Raw genomic sequence first — 18,944 nt, 5'->3', positions numbered from 1 at the left:
TATATTCAGGTGGGTGCTCAGCATCCGCGGATGGTCAAGTATGCCACTGGCAATTTTGGTGTTGCGAGCAGTCGTGCCGTGTCCAACACGTTCGTTGTTGACTGCTGAGCCACTCGGGGTCTGCGTGGCTGGTGCGAAATCCGACGAAAATCCGGGGTAGGTGGCTGGTGATCAGGTCGCACGGGCCGCGAAGAACTTCAGCCTTTCCGTCAAAGAAACCCCTACGCGTCTCCAGGACACTGCTTAGCCTCTCTTCCATCTTAATATCTTTGGTAGTTGAAAACTATTCTAATCAGCTACCTGCAGAGGACTGCTACGATCTACGCTCCTCCAAATGCCGCGCATCTGGCTCGCAACGAGGAGCATTCGACCAACTACATAAGAGTCAGGCCACGTTAAACGCCGAATTTCGCGGCTGAGCTAAGTCATATGAGATGAAGAATGAGTCTTACTCATCCAGTCCGCAACTTGCTCTTCGATGCTGCCCAATGACTATGTGTGTCCACTTTTCTTACTGCATATCCCCTGGCCTGGCGCTGCTCAGCCATGTGGCACCAAATTTGAGCTGTCAGCTCAGCCTGGTCGTCTTTCGAGGATTAAACCCTTGAACATCTTTCTCTAATTCCTCTCATCTCTCGCACGCCTTCTGCTCCATCGCGCCACTCCTGCGGCCCTGTCTCACCATGTCAGGCGCGGAGTTTGTTGCAGTCATCGGTGTTGGCGCATCGATCATTCAGCTTTCAGATGCATGCCACGGAGTCCTTGTTCGCATCAGACAACATCGTGGGCATGGAGCCTTCTTGGAGCTCGCATCACAAATTCGCCTCTTCTCCAAGGACGTCGAAGCTCTACAAGATCCCAGAGCATATGCCGCGCTGGACCCAGGGGGTTGAGCGCGAAGATTTCTTCGGGATCACGCCTCTTATGTACGCAGCTGCGTACGGGGAAGCTTCATCTGTTGGGTTGCTTCTGCGCCATGGAGCAGATCCTTTCCGATCTCACAAATCTACATATTATGATCACGATCTCCAAGACCAGCTTTTTGTTTGCTGGACTAAGATAGCCATGAGTAGAAGCACTGAGTTTTTTGCTCAACTGTTTAGTTGGTACACTCCACGAGCCTCATATGGGAAAATCAAATATGTAATCGATCGCTCCATCAAAGTTTATCCGAGAAAATATATCAGATACCGAGATTGTACTCCTCGGAAAAACGACCTTGAGATGCTTCGCTATGTCGTGGACCATGGGGCCGATATGGGACAAATTGACGAACACCACAACACGCTTCTCCACCAAAATGTTTTACCCGAAGAGGCTATGATTCTTTTGAACGCGACCAGATACTCCATCAATCATAAGAATGACTTCGGATGGACCCCGATGATGGTTCTGATCACTGTGGCGGCTTCAGATGCTCCTACGATGCTCAAGACAGTACGAGAGGCAAATTCAAAAGGCGCCACCATTGGATCGTTTGAAAACCGCGGAAAGACAGCTCTGCATCATCTTTTGGACTTGCTTAATGGGACCATCAACATAAAGACAGACTCGGAATACCAAAAGCTGGGTCGGACTTTTACAAACCCTATCGTCGCTAGAACCGCTATCTTGAAAGCCGCTCTATTGGTACAACTGGGCGCAGAAATTTCTCAAGGCGATGCTTGCTCCTGTCACTGCTGTCACAATGGTTGCTCCATCTTTCGGCGTTTCCTCTATCGATCTAAACCTTGGGATTGTCGCCTCAAAATGTGTCGCTCTTTCACGGAAGAGATGCACTCACTCATTGCCATGGTTGGTTGAGCTCTTTACGCTCTTGAAAAATCTAGGATGTGTCAATGATGGGCATGAGATAGCGAAGGAGGTCTTTCGGATGTCCCTTTTCGAGATGCTTAACATGACCCACACATGTTGTGGTGACAACTTTGCGCGCGTCCGTCGCGTTCAACGTGGAAATTGCTGCACAGAAGGAAATTGAGAAAGTGTCATGCGAACGTTCGACAGGCCGTCAGACTTCGCTGCTGTTGAGGGAGAGATGAGAGAGATTGAGGATGAAGAGCGCGAGCTCGCCATCGAGTTGGACCGAAATTGTGATGACTTTTCCCGGTGCGTCGAAGCGCACGAAGCAGACACTTGGATTGGACTTCTTGCTCAGAGAATCATCACGAGGGAGGACATTGCGAGATGTGAAATCCAACCATGGCTGTCACCGCAGTATGCTTGGTCAGAACTGGAGAAACTCAAGGTCCTGTTTTCCACTGTTCTTGTCAAAGGTGACGCTAACGTCGCTTAGAAAGATTCGAACATTTTGATCTTATCGGTATGCTTCAACGTCTTAGGCATCTCTCTTGAATTGTTGTCCGTAAAAGCTGAATTGAATCTAGGAATCGGCACGGCTGTACATGAAAAACCCCCACACATCTCGTGCAGGCTTCAATATATTTCAAGGTCAGAGACATGATTTGGATTCAGAGGATCCGATGCGCGTCTACCGAATAGAAACGTATCTCGAAATCTTCATGGACAACTGTGGCCACGACTACGAGGGCCTGGCAGAGCTACTCCCCGGTCCTAACGATCGCAAAGAGCTCGCCCGCGAAAGAAAAAAGGTCGTCGAAAAGCTCACAAAAGAAGTGCAAAGGCTGAGAAAAACGGGGATAGTAGCCGACCGGTCATTGAATGCTTCTTGAGTGGTTTTATTCCGTGTGCTTGTAGCCAGGCCTCGGCGAGGAAGCATTCGTGGGCTTGCCCTCATTGAATGACATCGCCCTTTGTTGTATATTTATTGACCTTGTTGACAGACTCGCGGCTCGTCTGACAATGCGGACGCAGCCGGCGTTGCGTTCGTAATTCGTTGACCGTATCGCGTTCTTTTTCATACAGGTCTCGCATTCTTCGGTAACGCCTGCCATCTCTTTCATAGCCTTTTTGAAGTTCTTCAAGTCCCTTTTCGACTTTGTGAAGACGTTGTTTAGGTTGTGCCATTTGACTTTTGTACTGGTCGCGTTCCTGTTCAACTTGGTTTAAACATTGTTGAAATTGCGTGTTTTGAATTCTTAACTGGTCGCGTTCTTCGAGCCCCGTGCGTAAAGCGCGTACTAATTGAGCGACTGGTTGGCAAAGTTAGCTGAGACATTTTGTTGTGATTTGATGAAGATCATCGGTGATGTACATACGTCTTTCAGCGGCTGGCGGAGACACAGTCTGAGCTAAAGCTGGGGCTAGTTATGAGGGTTGAAGTTGCTTCTCGAAGTCGACATCTTACTTGTTGTAGCTCCTGCGTGGCCTATGTCAATACACAAGCTCCACAGATCTGAGACAAGAGCATTCACTTTGATTGGTATCACCCGGCGGAGGCACTGGTGGATATTCTGTGAGCAATCCATCAGCGCATGGAGCCGCAGGCATGCGAAATCGGAGACGCATGCTATCCTGTGGGTGCCATTGCGGCGGAGTTGGCGGTGGCGGTAGCGGAGCCGCTGGCCATCGGCTTTGAGGCCCATATGAGGTATCGAGATCTTGATCATTGTCAATCAGCTATAAGGGCTGGGACGCAGCATTGAGAATTCAACCTACTTTGTCTTGGGGCTTGAGGAGCCAGCTCCATACAGTGAGGCTCTGGTGCATAGTCGTACCCTTCTCAATTGTTTAACAACGATCGAGAACATACTGGAGAGTTCCAGACAAAACCTACCTTGTGGGAAGTCATTCATGGGAGGCGGCGCTTCTAGTCGAGAGGTTCAATGTCAGCCAATCAACATCCCAGAAAAGCGGCTTGGTGAAGCACGTACGGGCAGGCGCTTGATAGTATCGCTGAGTTCCTGGTTTGTCCCATGTCAGCCTAGAAGACTCCCACTTCCTAGAAATAACTAACGAGGCCGGTATTGCGCATTTTGGAGAAAGTTTTGAGGCGGGCCTCGTGGCCCTGCAGCAAACTCCTTATGTCTGTCGACGTCATTTGAATTGGAGCATGCTTGGAAGTCTACTTACGAGGTGGCGGCGCCCAGAATTGTTCAGTATGATCTGAATTCCACACTGTGAGTCGATGAATCTTCCAAAGAGGCATCTAGAGCGTGACAAACATTGAGTTTCGTAATGTTGAGGCGGCGGCGCTGAAAATGGCTTTGTCAGTCGACGAGATTCTTGGCAGAGATTCTTTAAAACAGTCAGCCTCAGCAGCCAACCCACCGGCTTGTCAGCGCCGCGGCGCCTGCCAGTTGTCAAGACTTTTCTCTCTCCAATAGCAACACCTGTCTCCACTCTACCCACCATCTCTTGACAGTCAACAACAGCAAAGCTTAAGCGAAACCTTGCCGCAGACCCTACACTGACCCTATCGCGTGGAAGAATGTCACGAAGCAACCTATTATCCCCACCGCACCGCCAACGTAACTGTGAATGCCCCTGTTGGATGTCAATCTTAAGGTACTGACGAATTGGAATGAAAACCCTACAAAATTGGCCTCAAGGCTGCCGGTCCTCTGGACAAAGGATAAATTGAAGAGATTGAGCCGTGTTCATTTGGTCATAATAGCGGACACCTAACCTCAACATCGTAATGGCAGACCCAACCCGTCCCCAAACGTCCAAGTCAGAAGAACCGAGTACCCAAACTTTGCAAGCCGCTGCCCTGACCAGTAAGCGTGAATCGTGGACACCTTCTAAAGCCGTATTGGTGCAATCTGAACAAGAAAACGACAAAGCCGCCGCCTCCTCGCACCAACCATCCCTGTCAGCTCTTCAAAGCATTCTTATCGTAAACCCAATTGAAGGGAATGACGGCCGCAAGCTTCCACTCAAAACTGCACTGACAAGTCCCCTGACGCAGTCGCCACGAAGGAGCGACATTGGTGGCGACGCCGCTGCCCCAAGCCTCGAACCCCGCCACCTCGCCGCCTTCGACAAACGGCTGCTGAATCAAGCGGACAAGCTCGGCAAATGGCGCGTCGACGTCGGCGGCCACTCTGGTCTCGCTTGACGACGAGGAGGACGATCTGCTCGAGTACATTGCTCGCGGCGATGACGTTCCCCTGTTTGATGACGACGTTCTCGCTGTTGTTGCCGTCCCGGAGCCGATGACTGCGTTCTTCCAAAAGTCATACAAAGGCGCCACTCTTGCTTGCAGCAAGCGCGCTACTTGGTCGCCTTTTGCAGACCTTGTCAGTGTGTCGAAACAAACTTCAGCAGCGTCGAGGTAATCGTTTGCTGCTTGATCTTGGACAAGACATTCTGCTACGGCAAACAGGAGTACCGTGCAGGAACTGTAGGCTTGCGAGCTGTCGTTGACGTAAGTGCGTAGTATTTGTAATTGTGGTCAGGGCCGCTCACATAACAAGCCAGCACCGGTCATGCGTCCCCAACACTTCTCCAAAGCTTCTCATGATCCGCGACGCCTCGAGCGCAGCCGACACAGCCTGCTTGCTGTAACGGCTCCTGAGCTCGCGGAATTGCTCGGCATGGACAGAACCTGCAGAAGGTTCGTGGGTCAGAAATCTTCTGCAAAGAAGAATGATATTGCCGTAGTATATGAGATGAAGGAAGCTTGTGATGATGCGCATGCCGAGGCCGTTTGCGGGGTGGTGGTGGTGATGATTTGCGTTGTGTGAGGAGACCTTTATTGTTTCTGGTAGTCCAGCATACCACCGCTCTAGATCTTGTATCATTGATTCAACGACTGAAAAACTGTTATATCTGAACGACCATAGCATGCGGAGCACTTGGGCCCCGAGAATGGCACACCGGGCAATTTCGGTCTGCACAAGCTGGTATTGATCGCCTGATCTGGCAATGTTTGTTTGCTAGAAAAATGTCAGCTGTGTTTTGAATGTCAAGGAGCTGTACTGACTCTGAAAAGGACATCCGACCTACGACTCTGCTCGAGAGACTCCATGGTAGTGGAAATCCAGCTTCAAAAAGTCAGTTTCCATGAGAGGGCCTTTTGCAAGGGGCTTTCAAATTTGCAACGCGGTCCCAGCAGGGAACAGTCAAGGTCCACCAGCAGGGAGCAGTCAAGGGCCACTGAACCCTGAAGAATCTCACTGGATTTGACCATTGCAAGAACACAGCAAGGCAACGTGGAGGATGGTTTCTGGTTTTCACACCTCTCGAGAAACAGCAGAGTGTTGAAGACTCTCTTGTAGTCCATCCAAGAAGCTTCGTCAAGCTCAATCGGGCGTATCTCGCCGGCAATGTAGTCCTTTTCGGCGAGGCGAATGCCCGTTTCTTTGCTGGCATTAGCGGATTGGTTCTATTTAAGGAGTAGAACGAAGCATTTTCTGGAGTGAGCAGATATGCTGTCAAGACTGTTCAGACGGACCGACGTAGTTGAGGGCGACTGGATCCTTGCTCATGATGTTCCACATTCCGAGGAGGGCCGAGACCCTCATTCCGTTCAGGGGGCTTTCGTAAATGATGTCTTCAAAGTACAGCCTTGCGAGGTTAAAAAACATGTCGCAGGTGTCAGACTCGATGTTGGGGGCGAGATGTTGGCTGCCAATTGCTGCAATGGAGAACAATTCACAGAGGGCAACTCGTGACGGCTCCCGGCCTTCACCATAGACTTGATTGAAATCATCAATGCCTTGTTGGAGAGTGAACACGTGGAAGAGGCTGCCACTATATTTGAAGAAGGCAATGACTGCGCGTTTGCATTCTTGCGCATCAGGAAGATGCAATGGAGGGATGGGGCGTACAGTGGGGAGCTGCTTGGTATCGTCCGTTGCCAGTGTGAACTCAGCTCCCGCCAGTTCAGCATCCATTCCACCTGGGGAGAAGTCATGATCCAGGTCCATGGGGCCTGGGGTATCAACTTGATCGGCTGAGTGGTTGGAAACCGATCCACTTGATTGTTCTGTCGCTGCTGGTCCCGAGAGTGATTGGAAATTGTCCCCAGCTCGGAGGCGTTTGAGCAGGTCTTCGGCCTCCATCGTTGGTCTTGATCGCAGCATGTCCAGCACTTTTTTCATGCTGGCAACTTCTTGCTGCAACTCCTCGTTTCTGGCTTTGAGAGCACCTGTCCTTGTTTCATTCGGGGGAGTGTCATATATACACTCGGTGTCCTTGCTTTTACATTGCTGGCACTGTGGACGGCCCCCATCGCACTTGGATTTGCGATGACGACATGCTCCACAAGCAGCAACCACGAGGGTTCCTTGTCTTGATTTTCGGGGTCGCGGGTAGAAGCCCCGCCCCAATTTGCCGCCATCAGGTCCCTTCGAAGGACCGTCTTGGTTGGGTAGTAGAGGACGATAATGCAGCTTTGACATGTTGGAATCGAGAGAGATGAGGGAATCGGGTGTCCGCCAAGGAATCGGATCGGTCGTCCGTTGGACGTCGCGGAAGAGGGCAAGCAGGTGAGCCGCAACTGTACGCAAGGTTTTATAGGAGATCTCAAAGTTGGGTGTGAATCTGGAAAACTCGCGTTGACTGGACCCTGGAATACTTGGTATTAACGATGCTCAAATCCTTGTGACGGGACCGCTCATCGCGTTGGCACGCGAGTAAACGGCAATCAGACCGCCGGAAATTCCTCCCGGCAAAGCTCCCATTGGACAGCTGTACTCGCATCCTCCCTTCTTTCGCATACCATATTATAACATCCTTTGAAGGCCTGGACTCTGACAGACCTCACCGTAAGGTGTTGTCTAGACTCGAGGACATTGCTTAAATCAACGTTTGAAAACTTGGGGCTCCCTGGGTTGATCTCTAAAACGGTTCAAGCGATGCTTGGGTTGATAGGTCTGGAACCAACGGCCTCGTTGCGCTTTTGGCCATGGGCCGCTTTGGACTGTGATGGTTAATTCGTTGCCCGACTGTGCAACTTCAAGAAATAAACGTGGGCGTCTCCCTCGACTTCCTCGACATGTGCAGAATCTTATAAGATTGTCATGTCTTCAGGGTAAATTACTCACTGTATCAACGCGTAAGGTATGGCTTGTGACCCACGGCAAACGCCTTCCGGGAACGAGGCAAGCCCGGCATGATCTGCTTGTTAATAGTTCAGCGCGAAGACAGAGAAGACTTGGGAAAGGTTGTTGTGCCGCATGGCCGAGTCTGAAGGTGTCGGATCCAGCTCCTCTGGTATTGTACGCGGAGCGCGGTGCGCCACTTGAGTGCTAAATTTGTCACTAGAAGGTGCAGTCTGCAGAAGTCCATTTTATGGTGATACCCAAGAGGAAAGTGCGCGCTTGAAGCATTCAATCAATTTCTGTGCGGCATCAATATAATCCAATTGATCAAAATGTCAAAACCACGTGCCATTATTGCTGTGTACATAGACCTATGAACTGTCAACCGATCCGCTATGCAAGGAAAATGGGAACATGCATCATGTCAACTTCGGTATCGTCCCAATGGTCCGTCAGCCTTCCTCATTTCGCCTCCTTCGATATCCTTATGAACCCAACATCAAGCGTTGGCCATCGTCATGACTTTTGTAAATAGAAGTGTAGAGAATAAAAGTCGTCGACAGAATTTTTGGGGAAAAAAACGGCCAGTGCCAATCAACCGGTTTACCTGCCGAGACGGATGACGCCGGCGGCAATTAGCTTCTGGACGTTGATCTTGACCTGCGGATTCTTCATGTGCTCCTGCAGCGCTGCAGGGTCGTTCTTTGCCTGTTGCAGAATACTCTGCATGACCGGATCCTGGAGGATGGCGACAATCTACTCTTGTTAGTTATCGACTGGCAGAGGACATAATCTTGACTTACATCGGGATCCCTCTGGATACGCTCCATGGTCTGTTCCTCAGTCTCGCCCTCACGAGCCGAGAATTGCGCTTGCAACGCCTTTTGTTGTTGCTGTTCGATTTCACGCGCATTCTTGCCACCCTCGTCATGCTCTGAGGCCTCAGCGCACACGTCGAGACACTTGTTGTACTCGCGCATGGCAAAGAGGGCCTGAGCCTTGCGCAGGTAGGCACGGATAAACTTGGGGTCGCGCTTGATGGCCTCGTCGCAGTCTTGAACAGCCGTAGGGAAAGCAAGCAGCTTGATGTAGCAGGCGGCGCGGTTGCTGTAACCACGCGGGTCTTCCGGAGCGCGCTTGATCATCTCACTGTAAGCGGCGACAGCGGCAGGCCAGTCGGCCTCCTTGAATTTTTGGTTGCCAAGCTCACGAGCCTCCTCAGCCTTTTGAGGGTCCACGTAGGCCTCCTTCTCAGCCTTGATCTTGGCCTTTTCCGCCGCGCGAAGCTTGGAGAGAATGTCGGGGGTGCGGTGCTCGGTGAGGGAGCGGTTGTAGTACTCGATGGCGTTGGCGAGGTCGCCCTTCTTCTCGTACGCAGTACCGATGCGGCCAAAAGCCCTGCTGGAGTCAGTACCATGTCTGAGCCAGGCCCTGGAATACTTACTTGGCAATTAGCTTAAAGTCGGCGAGCACCTCACGGCCGTGCTCAATAGCCTTGTTGCAGGCCTCGATACAGCCATCATAGTCGCCCTTCTCGAACTTGGCGGCACCGAGGTTGGTGAGGTAGGTGATGTCCTGGTAGGTCTCCCAGGCCTCATCGTACTTGGCAATAGCCTCGTCAAACTGTCTCTTCTTGTAGAGTTGTGTTCCCTCTGCCTTGATCGCATCAGCCTTGGCCTTGGCCTCCTTCTTTGCCTTTGCCTCCTCATCTTCGGGCTCAGGCTCCGATTCAGGCTCAGGCTGCTTCTTTGGCTCCGAAGGCTTAGCGTCGGGCATGGGAACGTCTTCCTCCTGCTCTTGCCTGTGCATCTCTTGCGCACCCTCAGGCGGCTGTCCAAACGACATGTCGATACCAAGAAGCACGCTCATGACCTGCAGGAAGCGGGGGTCGCTCATTGCCGCGCCGGCACTCTGGGGGTTTTGCTTGATGGTTTGGAGCTTTTGCATGAAATCTTGATCGGCGAGGAGCGAGGATGTCTTGGGGTTCGCAGCGAGCTTCTGGAAGAGTTGCGGATCGTTGAACATGTTTCCGAGTCCTCCAGAGGGGTCGTTGCGTTCTTCGTTCTCAATCGCACGCTTAACGGCGTCGAGGCCAGACTTGGCCTGGGCGTTGGTGGGTTCCAACTTGAGCGCGTGCTCAAAGGCATCGACAGCATTCACTGCTCCCGTCAATACCACGTTATCCGTATATCAAGTTTGCAGACTTACCCAAGTCGCCTTTGCCGTGGAGCGCAGAGCCTTTGCGACTCCAGCCTTTTGCCCAGTCAGGCTTGAGCTCCGTCGTCTTTTCAGCATCCTGGTATGCGTGTTCAAAGTCCTTCATGGAGGCGAAGCAGCCGGAACGGTTCGAGTAGAGGACATGGTTCTGAGGGTCGAGCTCGATTGCTTGGGTGAACTTGTCACTGTACCAGCGTCAGCAAGGTTTGGCGGGGCATGACGAAGTTGCACGTACATCGCCTCGGGGAACTTCTTTTCGGCGAAGAGCTTGTTGCCCTCTGCCTTGAGCGCGTCGGCCATTTTCGAGTTGTGTAACGAAGAGATTTAAAGCAGTCTCAGTTGAAGGTAGTCTTGCGCAAAGTGAACACCGTGATGCAGAGCTAGTGAGAGCTTGGTGGAGTTTATGACCAAACCCTGGTACCGGGCGAATCGCCAACCAGAAAGCTCTAGAAGGCCCGGATCATCAATACCCCGCATCCGTGCTCGCGAGTCAGGTCAGGCGTGCGAAGATCCTTGAAACTCAACACCATCGTCTCTTTCACCTCTTTCTATTTTTGACCTGCCGCTTGGCATCATGTCTTGACGTTTTGAATCCCGGCTTTACAAGAACTACATCTTCCTCCCTGGATGCAACTGTCGAGTGAAGGCAGCGGCGACTCGTCAACAGTCAGAGGTACAGAAAACGGAGAACCCATCGAGCCAGAGAAGCCCGCGCCGCCCATCAAACCCGACTGCAGGCTCTTTGTTCAATGTCTCTTTGCCCACTGCCTTGCCTCATTGATGCAACGCCGACGACTCTTTTCACAGCCACTCTTGTTTTCAACTTGTGTTCCAGTCTCAAAGTCATACCTCATGTGGTGTCTTGGGGGATATCAGTCACGGAGACATGAATCAAAATGTCTCTCTTTGTTGCCCGATTGAGAGTCTAGAACGAGACGACACAATGAACGCGTCATCGACTGCCGGATATCATGCAGAGCATCGAGTTTGCCACAGCCATGCGCATCCTAGGATTCAACAGAATACGTGCCGACTCTGCAGTGGGCTCGTTCTCCAAAGTTATACATTGTTTGCGGTGTACTAGAGCGTGAGACACGTTTATGTCCCAGTCTTCAACAGCCCAAGAAGGTGTAGTCAGTGCCCACTAGCACAGTCCCCCTCCATGTCGTCGACAAATGGTCTATTTCTGTCTTTGCGAGGACGAGAATAGGACAGGTAATGCGGACGCCTGCATTTGCAGAAAAGACTGGCGCGGCTGAAAGGAGAGCCGTAGCACTACACGTGATGGAGGGCGATTGGTCCAAGGTCGGAGTGAATTGTTGCACGAGCTGACAAGTGGATAGATGCTGACGTTGGTGCCTGCGGCGCCCTGCCAAGGACGGCTGGGAGAGATGCGCTGTTGGACATGGCCAGAATTGCATCTGGAGTTCGCCGACCATGGCATTTTTGGTCGTTTTTGGCCAATGGCGCAGTCATGCATGGGCGGACCGGCGAGCCGCAGGGGGACGGAGAGCGAGATGACCAAGTGCCGACGAATGCTCCTGGTGAGCACTCGGGAGTGCAAAAAGTCGGAGGCTGGGGCTGGTGAGGCGTGCAGTGACGGATGCAAGCTGCGGGAGAGATGGACTTCGAGTGGTCAGTCGTCGTCCATCAGTCCTTCCGGTGCATTTCCAGACGACGACGTTGAAATAATTCACACAATGAGGGCAGGGCAGCATTGAAGGGTCAAGGTCGGGTTTTTGGACGAGACCTACCTATCAGCCGGGCAGCATGACGGCGAAACGAAGGCCGCAGGACAAGGGTAGCGCTGTTGCAAGACCCCGCACGACAATTGGCCCACGCACTTCGTCCTCTTCCATCGCATCCACGCCTTCGTCTTCATCTTTGCGTCTCATCGCCTACAGTACAACCCGAGCCTGTCGCTGCGTCGCCTCGTCACCGACTGCTCTGGCAGCCTGAACCTTGGACCATTTGGCGACTCGGCCCGCCCCCAACCAAGCTCCCTCCCGCGGCCATCCGACCCGCACGCCAATCAACGCCGCCTCCCGCAACCCCAATACCACCTCTCCCGCCCGTCAGACTTGCCCGAGCACGCGTTTCAGATAACTTTTAGCCCCGTACACTCGACTTCTTGCCCGACCTGCCCCTGCCGCTGGCGTCGTTGCGCTCGCTGCTTTCTTTTTTCTCTCCAGCCTCTTTCATCATTCTTTTGAGGAAATTGCCAAACCTTGGAGTCGATCGACGCCGGCTATTCGACTCGATGCGAACGACTGCAGCAAAGAGTCCTCCGAGGCTACATCTCGCTCATCCGGGCTATCGAGCTTCAGGCCGCCTACCCTGTAAAGCGCCGTCGCACTGAGGACAAGAGACGCTCGACTTTGCGCCTCAACTGCCATGCCTTCCGCTCAGCTCGCCGCAAGCGCCAACGGCGTCCTGGGGCGCTCGTCTCGAGATTCGTCACTTTTTCGAACTCACAAACAGCTTCCTCGAAGGGGTGAATTTATGCGCGTGCCCGGTGCATTTCCTCAGAAGACTAACTGGAATGACGATTCCAGTACCGAGTTCAGCGACGACTCGACCCCAGTTGGCTCCCCTCTGCAAAATGGCCCCGAATCCGGTCTGCCACCGACCCCGCCGTCCCACGAAACGCAACGGCGAGCTCCTAGTGTAGCAGATGTGACCGACGGCGTCGTGGCAAAAAGAACCTCCTTGCGCACTCCCATAAATCAAAGAAGTCCCCCAACTCCCGAACCAAGTCCACCACGACGTCCCGAGCACCAACAGGCAAAACTTCAGCCTCCTCCCACTTTGCGCTACCCTTCCTCTCGAGCAGAGTCCTTTACCACGGCCAAGAGTCACTTTGGATCCGATGACGACGTTTCCCTAGGATCATACTACGACCCATTGACTCCGGTCCAGCAGATGATCATCAAAGCAAAGCAGACTCAGGACATGAGCTTTGGGCTGGGGTTACATTTTGACGCGGGCGACGATGTGACTCCGACGGAACGTAACCCTTTTGGGCTGTCGTCCAACAACACGTGGGAAACGAGCAATGGCGGAACTTTGAAGAATGGAACAAGGCGGCCCCTTGCATCCACCGCGCCTCATTCCATTGCTGTGACAAAGAGAGGCCACGGTCCGCGCGAACACGAGGATGGGAGGCGGCTGTCAAAGAGTCCTGGGCTGGAAAAGTTTGCACAAGACATTGGCTGGCCCAGTGATTCCTTTGGCGACACCACCGATTCCAAGCGACTTTCGAGCACTTCTACCACGTCCACAGTAGTCGAGGCTGTCGTGGTTCCTACTCCGCCCGACCAAAAGCGGCAACTTCGTCATGCTGGGAAGAATTTGGCTTTTCGGCATACCAGTGACACGACGGCTGATCGTCCATCCCCGCGTCGGTCACACCGCATGTCTGTTAATGGAGCGGATCATATCCATCGTCTATTGCACCACTATGAACGGATTCCAGATAGGAGGAAGCGGGATAGCCTAGTGTCAGCCTTTCCCACTGAAGCAGTCCCTGGAATAGACACGAGTCCGATTGACCCGAGTTTTGTTGATGGAAAGCGATCCAAAATAGGAGCAGACGAAAAAGGCTCTCCGGGCTACTTTGACATACCCAAAAGACCGTTGAAGAGAGCTGCGGATGGAATTTTGCCCGTTTCGAAACAGACGGAAGCGTCAAAAGACCGCCGGACTTTCACTGCACCAGCCATTGTGAACCGACACAATGAACGGGTCACTCTGCAATATTCTCCAAAAGAACACTCTCGCGAGAGTTTTCGACGATCCTATGAGGGATTTCGACGCATTTCGGACGACGCGTCTGACAGATCTTTACAATCTACACCGTCTCCGGACAATTCAAGATTTGTGCCCTCTCCTCCCGCCAGCAAAGAAGCCAGAAGGCTGTTACAAGAGCCGGCTAAAGATGCAGCCAAGCCTCTCCCGCAGCCCGGTCTAACAGACTTCTTGACTCCTGGTCGTGTGAAAAAGGCGGAGAGCATCAAATCACGTGCGAGTGACCGCACTGAGGAAATTCATCGTCCAAGTATTGACCATGATCGAAATTCTCCTGTAATGCTGCACACTGGCCGCACCAGCTTTGACCGAGCGACCCTTTACACCTCGCGGTATCGGGATGCGTCTCAAACCCCGTATTCGCAGCATTCGCAAGTTTCGGGGGTTTCCGACGGGCTCGAAGTGCACGAGGCGACAGCCATGCCAATCTATCCACACAATAACAACAGTCTGGTTGTCGTTCAACAGATTCCCCGCGACGGGTCGCTTTCGAGCAGTGGTAATCAAACTTTTACAACCGCTGGTCCCTCCATGTCGCAAGCAAACCTTTTTGGCAACTCTCTCGGTCCCCCTGCGTTAATGTTCAACGACAAACCGCTGCCAATTCCAAAAGAAGAGGCTCCGACTCCACCAATCTTAATGTTCAACGATAAGCCATTGCCGACTCCAGGCAAATTCGACAAGGATGATGATTCCCTCGACTTTGCTTTGGAAAACCCCCGCACGCCTCCTCTGCCCCCGGCTTTTAACATAATTCCGCCAACACCCCACAACGATAATGAGAGCGATTCCAAGGACACGGACCGGCCAACTCGGCGTCAGTCCTTGTCGAAAAAGGCAAGGCGCTATTCTGACAGTTTGATACAACCAGTTTTGGAGCGGACTGCCACAATTACGAAAAGAATGAACATTGCATTTCCCCAAAGACGACAGTCACTCTCGGGCAAGGATGTTCTTGAGAAACAAAACACTCTCCATCCCTTTTGGCGCCCACGCGGCTTTTGGGATGACTTTGCCAGTGATTCCGATGAAGACTATGAGAATATGGATGCAATGCCCGTTGGTCGTTTGCCAAAAGGAGGCGATATGAGCAATGTCGGAGCCGAAGAGACCCAGCGCCAACGCATTGCTGCTCTCGGCCGTCGTCTGACCAACGGCTTTAAAGGCAATGGGGGTTTCCTGATCGGCAACAGCCTTGGTGTCGAGCGCGCTGGGAGCAACGCTCGCCGGCACCACATCCAACTTCCCTCGGTCCCCATGGCCGACGTACGCGCTGGACTTCGCAGCGGGTTGGTAAAGACCAGCACCGGCCTTGGTCGCGCCAAAGCAACCACTCTCGAGCACGCCGGCGTCCTGGCTCGTCGAATTGGTCGCTTTGAGGGCCGAATCATGAAGCAGCGTTCGCAAGCCACGTTACGCCACAACGTCCACCAACCCGACAATACGGCCGTCACCGACATAATCTCGACCACGAGCCCACCCCCGCAGCCGCCCAACAACGGCCACGACGCTGCACTCGTCGATGCCGCAGACCATCGCCCTACTGTTATTACGACCATCTCAACGGGCTCTCCTCACGCCAAAGCAACGCCGACCTTGCGCACCGAGTCGTCGATTGATCTTGCCTTGTCGGGCGGCGCGGGCGGTATATCGCGCTTTAGCACCGCGTCCAACTCGACCGCTACCGCTGGACCTGTTCCACAAGACGAGCTCGACATTGAACAACACTATGAAGACTTTCGCCGGGCACGCGAGCAGGCGCGGCAAAAGTGGCACGCGTACCACGATCGCAAAAACAGATTCAAAGATCCGGAGAGGGGTTGCTCCGCTGCAGTTGCAGAGCCCTCGAACTCGAACTCTGACATTGCGGGACCTGCTGCAGCCAATGACAATCCCCCGGCGAGTTCACGCCGCAGACGCAGCCTCTCCCTCCCTGGCACACGATGGGGCGTCGAGTACACCGGGCTGACAGGGCTGCGGGAGAAGCTGGCGGAAGCGCGAGCGGAGAGGCGGAGAGACCGGCTTCGGGGCAGTCTCCGCGTGAGGCCCGTGGAGCGCGAGGAAAGCAAGAGCAGCAGTCATGGCGGGCGAGAGGGACTGGGATGGGGTTCCGTGTGGTGAGCGGGAGGGGCGGCGGCCGGTGGCACAGGTGCGATGCGTTGAGGTAGGTTTCCTTGACGTGACGATCTCTTTTCCCCATCTTGTTTCGAAGCAGCGCTGGATGCTGCAACGAGGATACGACGATACGATTTATGACGGCTGGCTTTTTTCTCCCTTCTCATGGCTCTTTACGCATCTCATTGTCTGATTTCGCCCGTCTGTTTTCTAATGTACGTACTGCTTTTGTTGCATCTCTCTCAAGCGTTTCTGTTTCCGCGCACATGCCTCGACGAATGCAATGACGAGTTTCCATTCCATCCTGGTGGACGAAGGTGGGATGACGGTTGAAAAGCAAACGGGGATGATTCATGCATTTGGTCTTGGCAGGGGGAGACACTCGACATGCTACGGCCGCGGTGTCTTTCATTGCTGACGGCTGCAAGCCATTTGTACGCAGTTCGTAATCAAAATTCGCAGCAGACATTGACAAGGCGTCAAGGAATCAGTGCAGCTCTCCTACCATGGATATGCGGCTTCTTCCGCAAACTCTAATGTCGACCAAAAATCCCGCACAACCCCTCTCCCATTGGCCTCTTGCAAAGCTTTCAACGCGCGCTGTTGGCAAGGGAACACGCGTCCGACGCGCTCACCTCCTTACCTCAAAACTCTGTAGCACCGCGTCGCTGGCCTCGCGTCGACGGAGCCGAGGTCACACAAACTTTGCAATTGTTGAGGACGCGATATCGACCTTGCCTTTTGATTTTTCCCTACGCTATTTCTGCTCTCTCTCTATCGTCTTGACATCCGTGACGTTCGTAATGAGAAACATCGACTCGTACAGGCCGCTGACGCCCTCGCGTTCCGGGTCAGGCAGGGCGACGCCATCGACCTACGACAGCACCAACGACGACGCCTGGAGGCGAGGTGACTACGTTCGGGAGGCTTCCAGGGCTCGTACGTCGTCCGTTAATGACAGAGACGCCGAAGTCTGCAAGAAGAACGAAAGGAAAAGCAGCGCGGCTCCCTTCGACAACCACGACGTCCAGAAGAAGTGGAAGGTCCGTCAAAATGCCGACTTCAAGAGCCTGATCGGAGTGCCGCTCAAGGCTCCGAAGCAGTGGCCCCCCAAGGAGTGGCCGAATGTGGAAATGTAAGTTGGTCGATGCCGTTTGAGCAGCTAGAGACGTTAATGTTTGCGCTGTCTAGCTGGCGGAAGGACTGCCCTCGCTGCGGCGGCATGCGTCATACGGCGATTGCACAGCAATGCACTCGTCTTTGTCGGCTCTGTGGTACTTTTCAGCACATTGGGGAACGGTGCCCGCGAAACAAAGATGTTCCATACAGAAAGAGTAAGAGCACAGGGAATGGGAATCTCGACGGAGGACTTGAAAAGAAGAGAGACCAGCTTCCTGCACAATCGACAGGTACTAAAGATAAGGCGGTGGTCAAGCCTGCGCCTGTTGAGAAGAGACATGAAGCTAAGGTGGTCAAACCTGCGCTCGCGGAGGATAAACATAATGAGAATAAGGTGGTCAAACCTACGCTCGTCGAGAAGAGGCACGACGATAACAAGGTCATCAAACCCACTCTCGTCGAGAAGAGACACGATGACGGGAACAATGGTAAGAACATGGGGTTTGAAGAGCCTTGGAGAGGCTTCTCGCTCAAGCTGGCAGCCGCCGATCAAACCATGCCGGCAAAGCCCACGCTCGGCGACGCGACACAGAATAATGGAATGTATCGAGACAGCGTCGACCATGGGGCAAGGTCTTCCGCTGGCAGAGCGGAATCGGTCTCTGAGCGGAGGAGCTCTGGAAGATGGGATGCTCGCCCACAAGTGGACTGGGATCAATCCAATCGAACAAGCCCTGTCGAATTCGGCCGTGACCGACACCAAGCTGGTCGACTGACTCCTGTAGACTTTGGCAATAATGTTCGACGCCAGACCGATCGACTAACGACGCCTGTTGACTTTGGAAACGATGACCGGGGTCGATTCAATCGAACGCCTCCAATGAACCATCAGGACAGGAGCTGGGAGCCTTCTCAGAGGTGGAATATGGATCGGGACATGACAGACCGACAGGGCGACGAGAACCTGCGCACCGAGAACGAGCAGCTGCGCTCCAACTGCGATAGCTTCCGCACGCGCAGCGAGAAGCTGTTCTCGCAGAACCTGACGCTCCTCCGTGATCGCGAGCTGCTCCGACGCCAACTGGAAATGGTGGGCGCCGAGAAGAGGCAACAGCCCACTAGCACCCCGACTGCTACCAACTCCTTTGATCCTTCGTTTTGGCTGCGCCAGATGCAGATGATGGAGCTCGAAAAGATGCGGTCGGCGGGCTTGGACGCGACCGCGCTGCAGCAGCAGCTCGAGATGGCCGAGTTGGAGAAGAGACGAGCTGCCAATGTGGACTTGTCGCCCCAGTTGCGACAGGTGGATGTAGTGAACGTGGAGAAAATATTGTCGGGGAGCTTTGAGAGACCGCTTGCGCTGCGCCAACAGCAGGACATGGCTGAGCAGTCGGAGAATCGTCCGCAAAACGGCTTTGAGATGCCCTTCCCCATGATGCCCATGGCCTATCCTAGTATGCCGTTTGGCGCCTTTCCTCCTCAGTATTATCCGCTCCAGATGGATCGCTCGTGGCTGTCTGGCTATCGCTACCCAGTGTAAATGTTCTCTTGGCTGGATCCTCAAGTTGTGCAGTTTCCATATGTCTCTTGACTGCAGTTGCTCGTGGTAGGTGAAAAGTCGTAGAGTAGTGCTGCCCTAGCTGTTCCAGCACATTTCTATTGTCCAAACCGACATTCTTTGTCCAGCATTTCCATTGTCCTGTATGCCATGGCCGTTGTAGATTGGCAAGCCCTCAATGGAAGTCCGTTGCTGTGTAGGAGAAAAGTGAGTAAATTCTG

The 18,944-nt window shown here is 53.3% G+C and overlaps 6 protein-coding genes across 6 annotated transcripts; 3 read left to right on the top strand and 3 right to left on the bottom strand.

Annotated features, from left to right (window-relative positions):
- The first annotated feature begins 502 nt into the window (after positions 1-502).
- On the top strand, positions 503-2,001 carry IWZ02DRAFT_10126 (uncharacterized protein). Its single transcript, XM_066761245.1, has one exon. The coding sequence runs from the start codon at positions 745-747 to the stop codon at positions 1,801-1,803; it is 1,059 nt and encodes a 352-aa protein (XP_066626939.1). The 5' UTR covers positions 503-744; the 3' UTR covers positions 1,804-2,001.
- Positions 2,002-2,494: 493 nt separating this feature from the next.
- Positions 2,495-4,066, bottom strand: IWZ02DRAFT_504223 (uncharacterized protein; the record flags this gene model as incomplete). The annotated part of the gene is made up of 8 exons (XM_066770352.1): positions 2,495-3,110; positions 3,177-3,221; positions 3,266-3,286; positions 3,348-3,518; positions 3,577-3,636; positions 3,695-3,727; positions 3,792-3,869; positions 3,991-4,066. The coding sequence occupies 8 exons, from the start codon at positions 4,064-4,066 to the stop codon at positions 2,752-2,754; spliced, it is 843 nt and encodes a 280-aa protein (XP_066626938.1). The 3' UTR covers positions 2,495-2,751.
- A 1,101-nt stretch (positions 4,067-5,167) lies between these two features.
- On the bottom strand, positions 5,168-7,265 carry IWZ02DRAFT_478295 (uncharacterized protein; the record flags this gene model as incomplete). Its single annotated transcript, XM_066769067.1, has 5 exons — positions 5,168-5,276; positions 5,329-5,798; positions 5,846-5,906; positions 6,102-6,222; positions 6,317-7,265. Coding segments are annotated over 5 exons (1,710 nt in total), but the record flags the coding sequence as incomplete, so codon positions are not given.
- A 1,211-nt stretch (positions 7,266-8,476) lies between these two features.
- Positions 8,477-10,559, bottom strand: IWZ02DRAFT_9942 (uncharacterized protein). Its single transcript, XM_066771507.1, has 5 exons — positions 10,360-10,559; positions 10,116-10,309; positions 9,352-10,066; positions 8,711-9,305; positions 8,477-8,663 (listed from the first exon to the last, which is right to left on the bottom strand). Exons 1-5 carry the CDS (start codon positions 10,422-10,424, stop codon positions 8,511-8,513), a joined length of 1,722 nt encoding a protein of 573 aa, XP_066626936.1. The 5' UTR covers positions 10,425-10,559; the 3' UTR covers positions 8,477-8,510.
- Positions 10,560-12,301: 1,742 nt separating this feature from the next.
- Positions 12,302-16,302, top strand: IWZ02DRAFT_9837 (uncharacterized protein). Its single transcript, XM_066771495.1, has one exon. It carries the CDS (start codon positions 12,519-12,521, stop codon positions 16,050-16,052), a length of 3,534 nt encoding a protein of 1,177 aa, XP_066626935.1. The 5' UTR covers positions 12,302-12,518; the 3' UTR covers positions 16,053-16,302.
- Positions 16,303-18,833, top strand: IWZ02DRAFT_9462 (uncharacterized protein). Its single transcript, XM_066771457.1, has 2 exons — positions 16,303-17,181; positions 17,238-18,833. The coding sequence occupies exons 1-2, from the start codon at positions 16,553-16,555 to the stop codon at positions 18,703-18,705; spliced, it is 2,097 nt and encodes a 698-aa protein (XP_066626934.1). The 5' UTR covers positions 16,303-16,552; the 3' UTR covers positions 18,706-18,833.
- The last annotated feature ends 111 nt before the right edge of the window (positions 18,834-18,944 follow it).

Source organism: Phyllosticta citriasiana (genome assembly GCF_038021145.1).
Source record: "Phyllosticta citriasiana strain CBS 120426 chromosome Unknown IWZ02scaffold_1, whole genome shotgun sequence".
NCBI lineage: Eukaryota > Fungi > Ascomycota > Dothideomycetes > Botryosphaeriales > Phyllostictaceae > Phyllosticta > Phyllosticta citriasiana.
The sequence above is the reverse complement of the archived record's forward strand: the minus strand, read 5'-3'. Positions and strand labels throughout refer to the sequence as shown.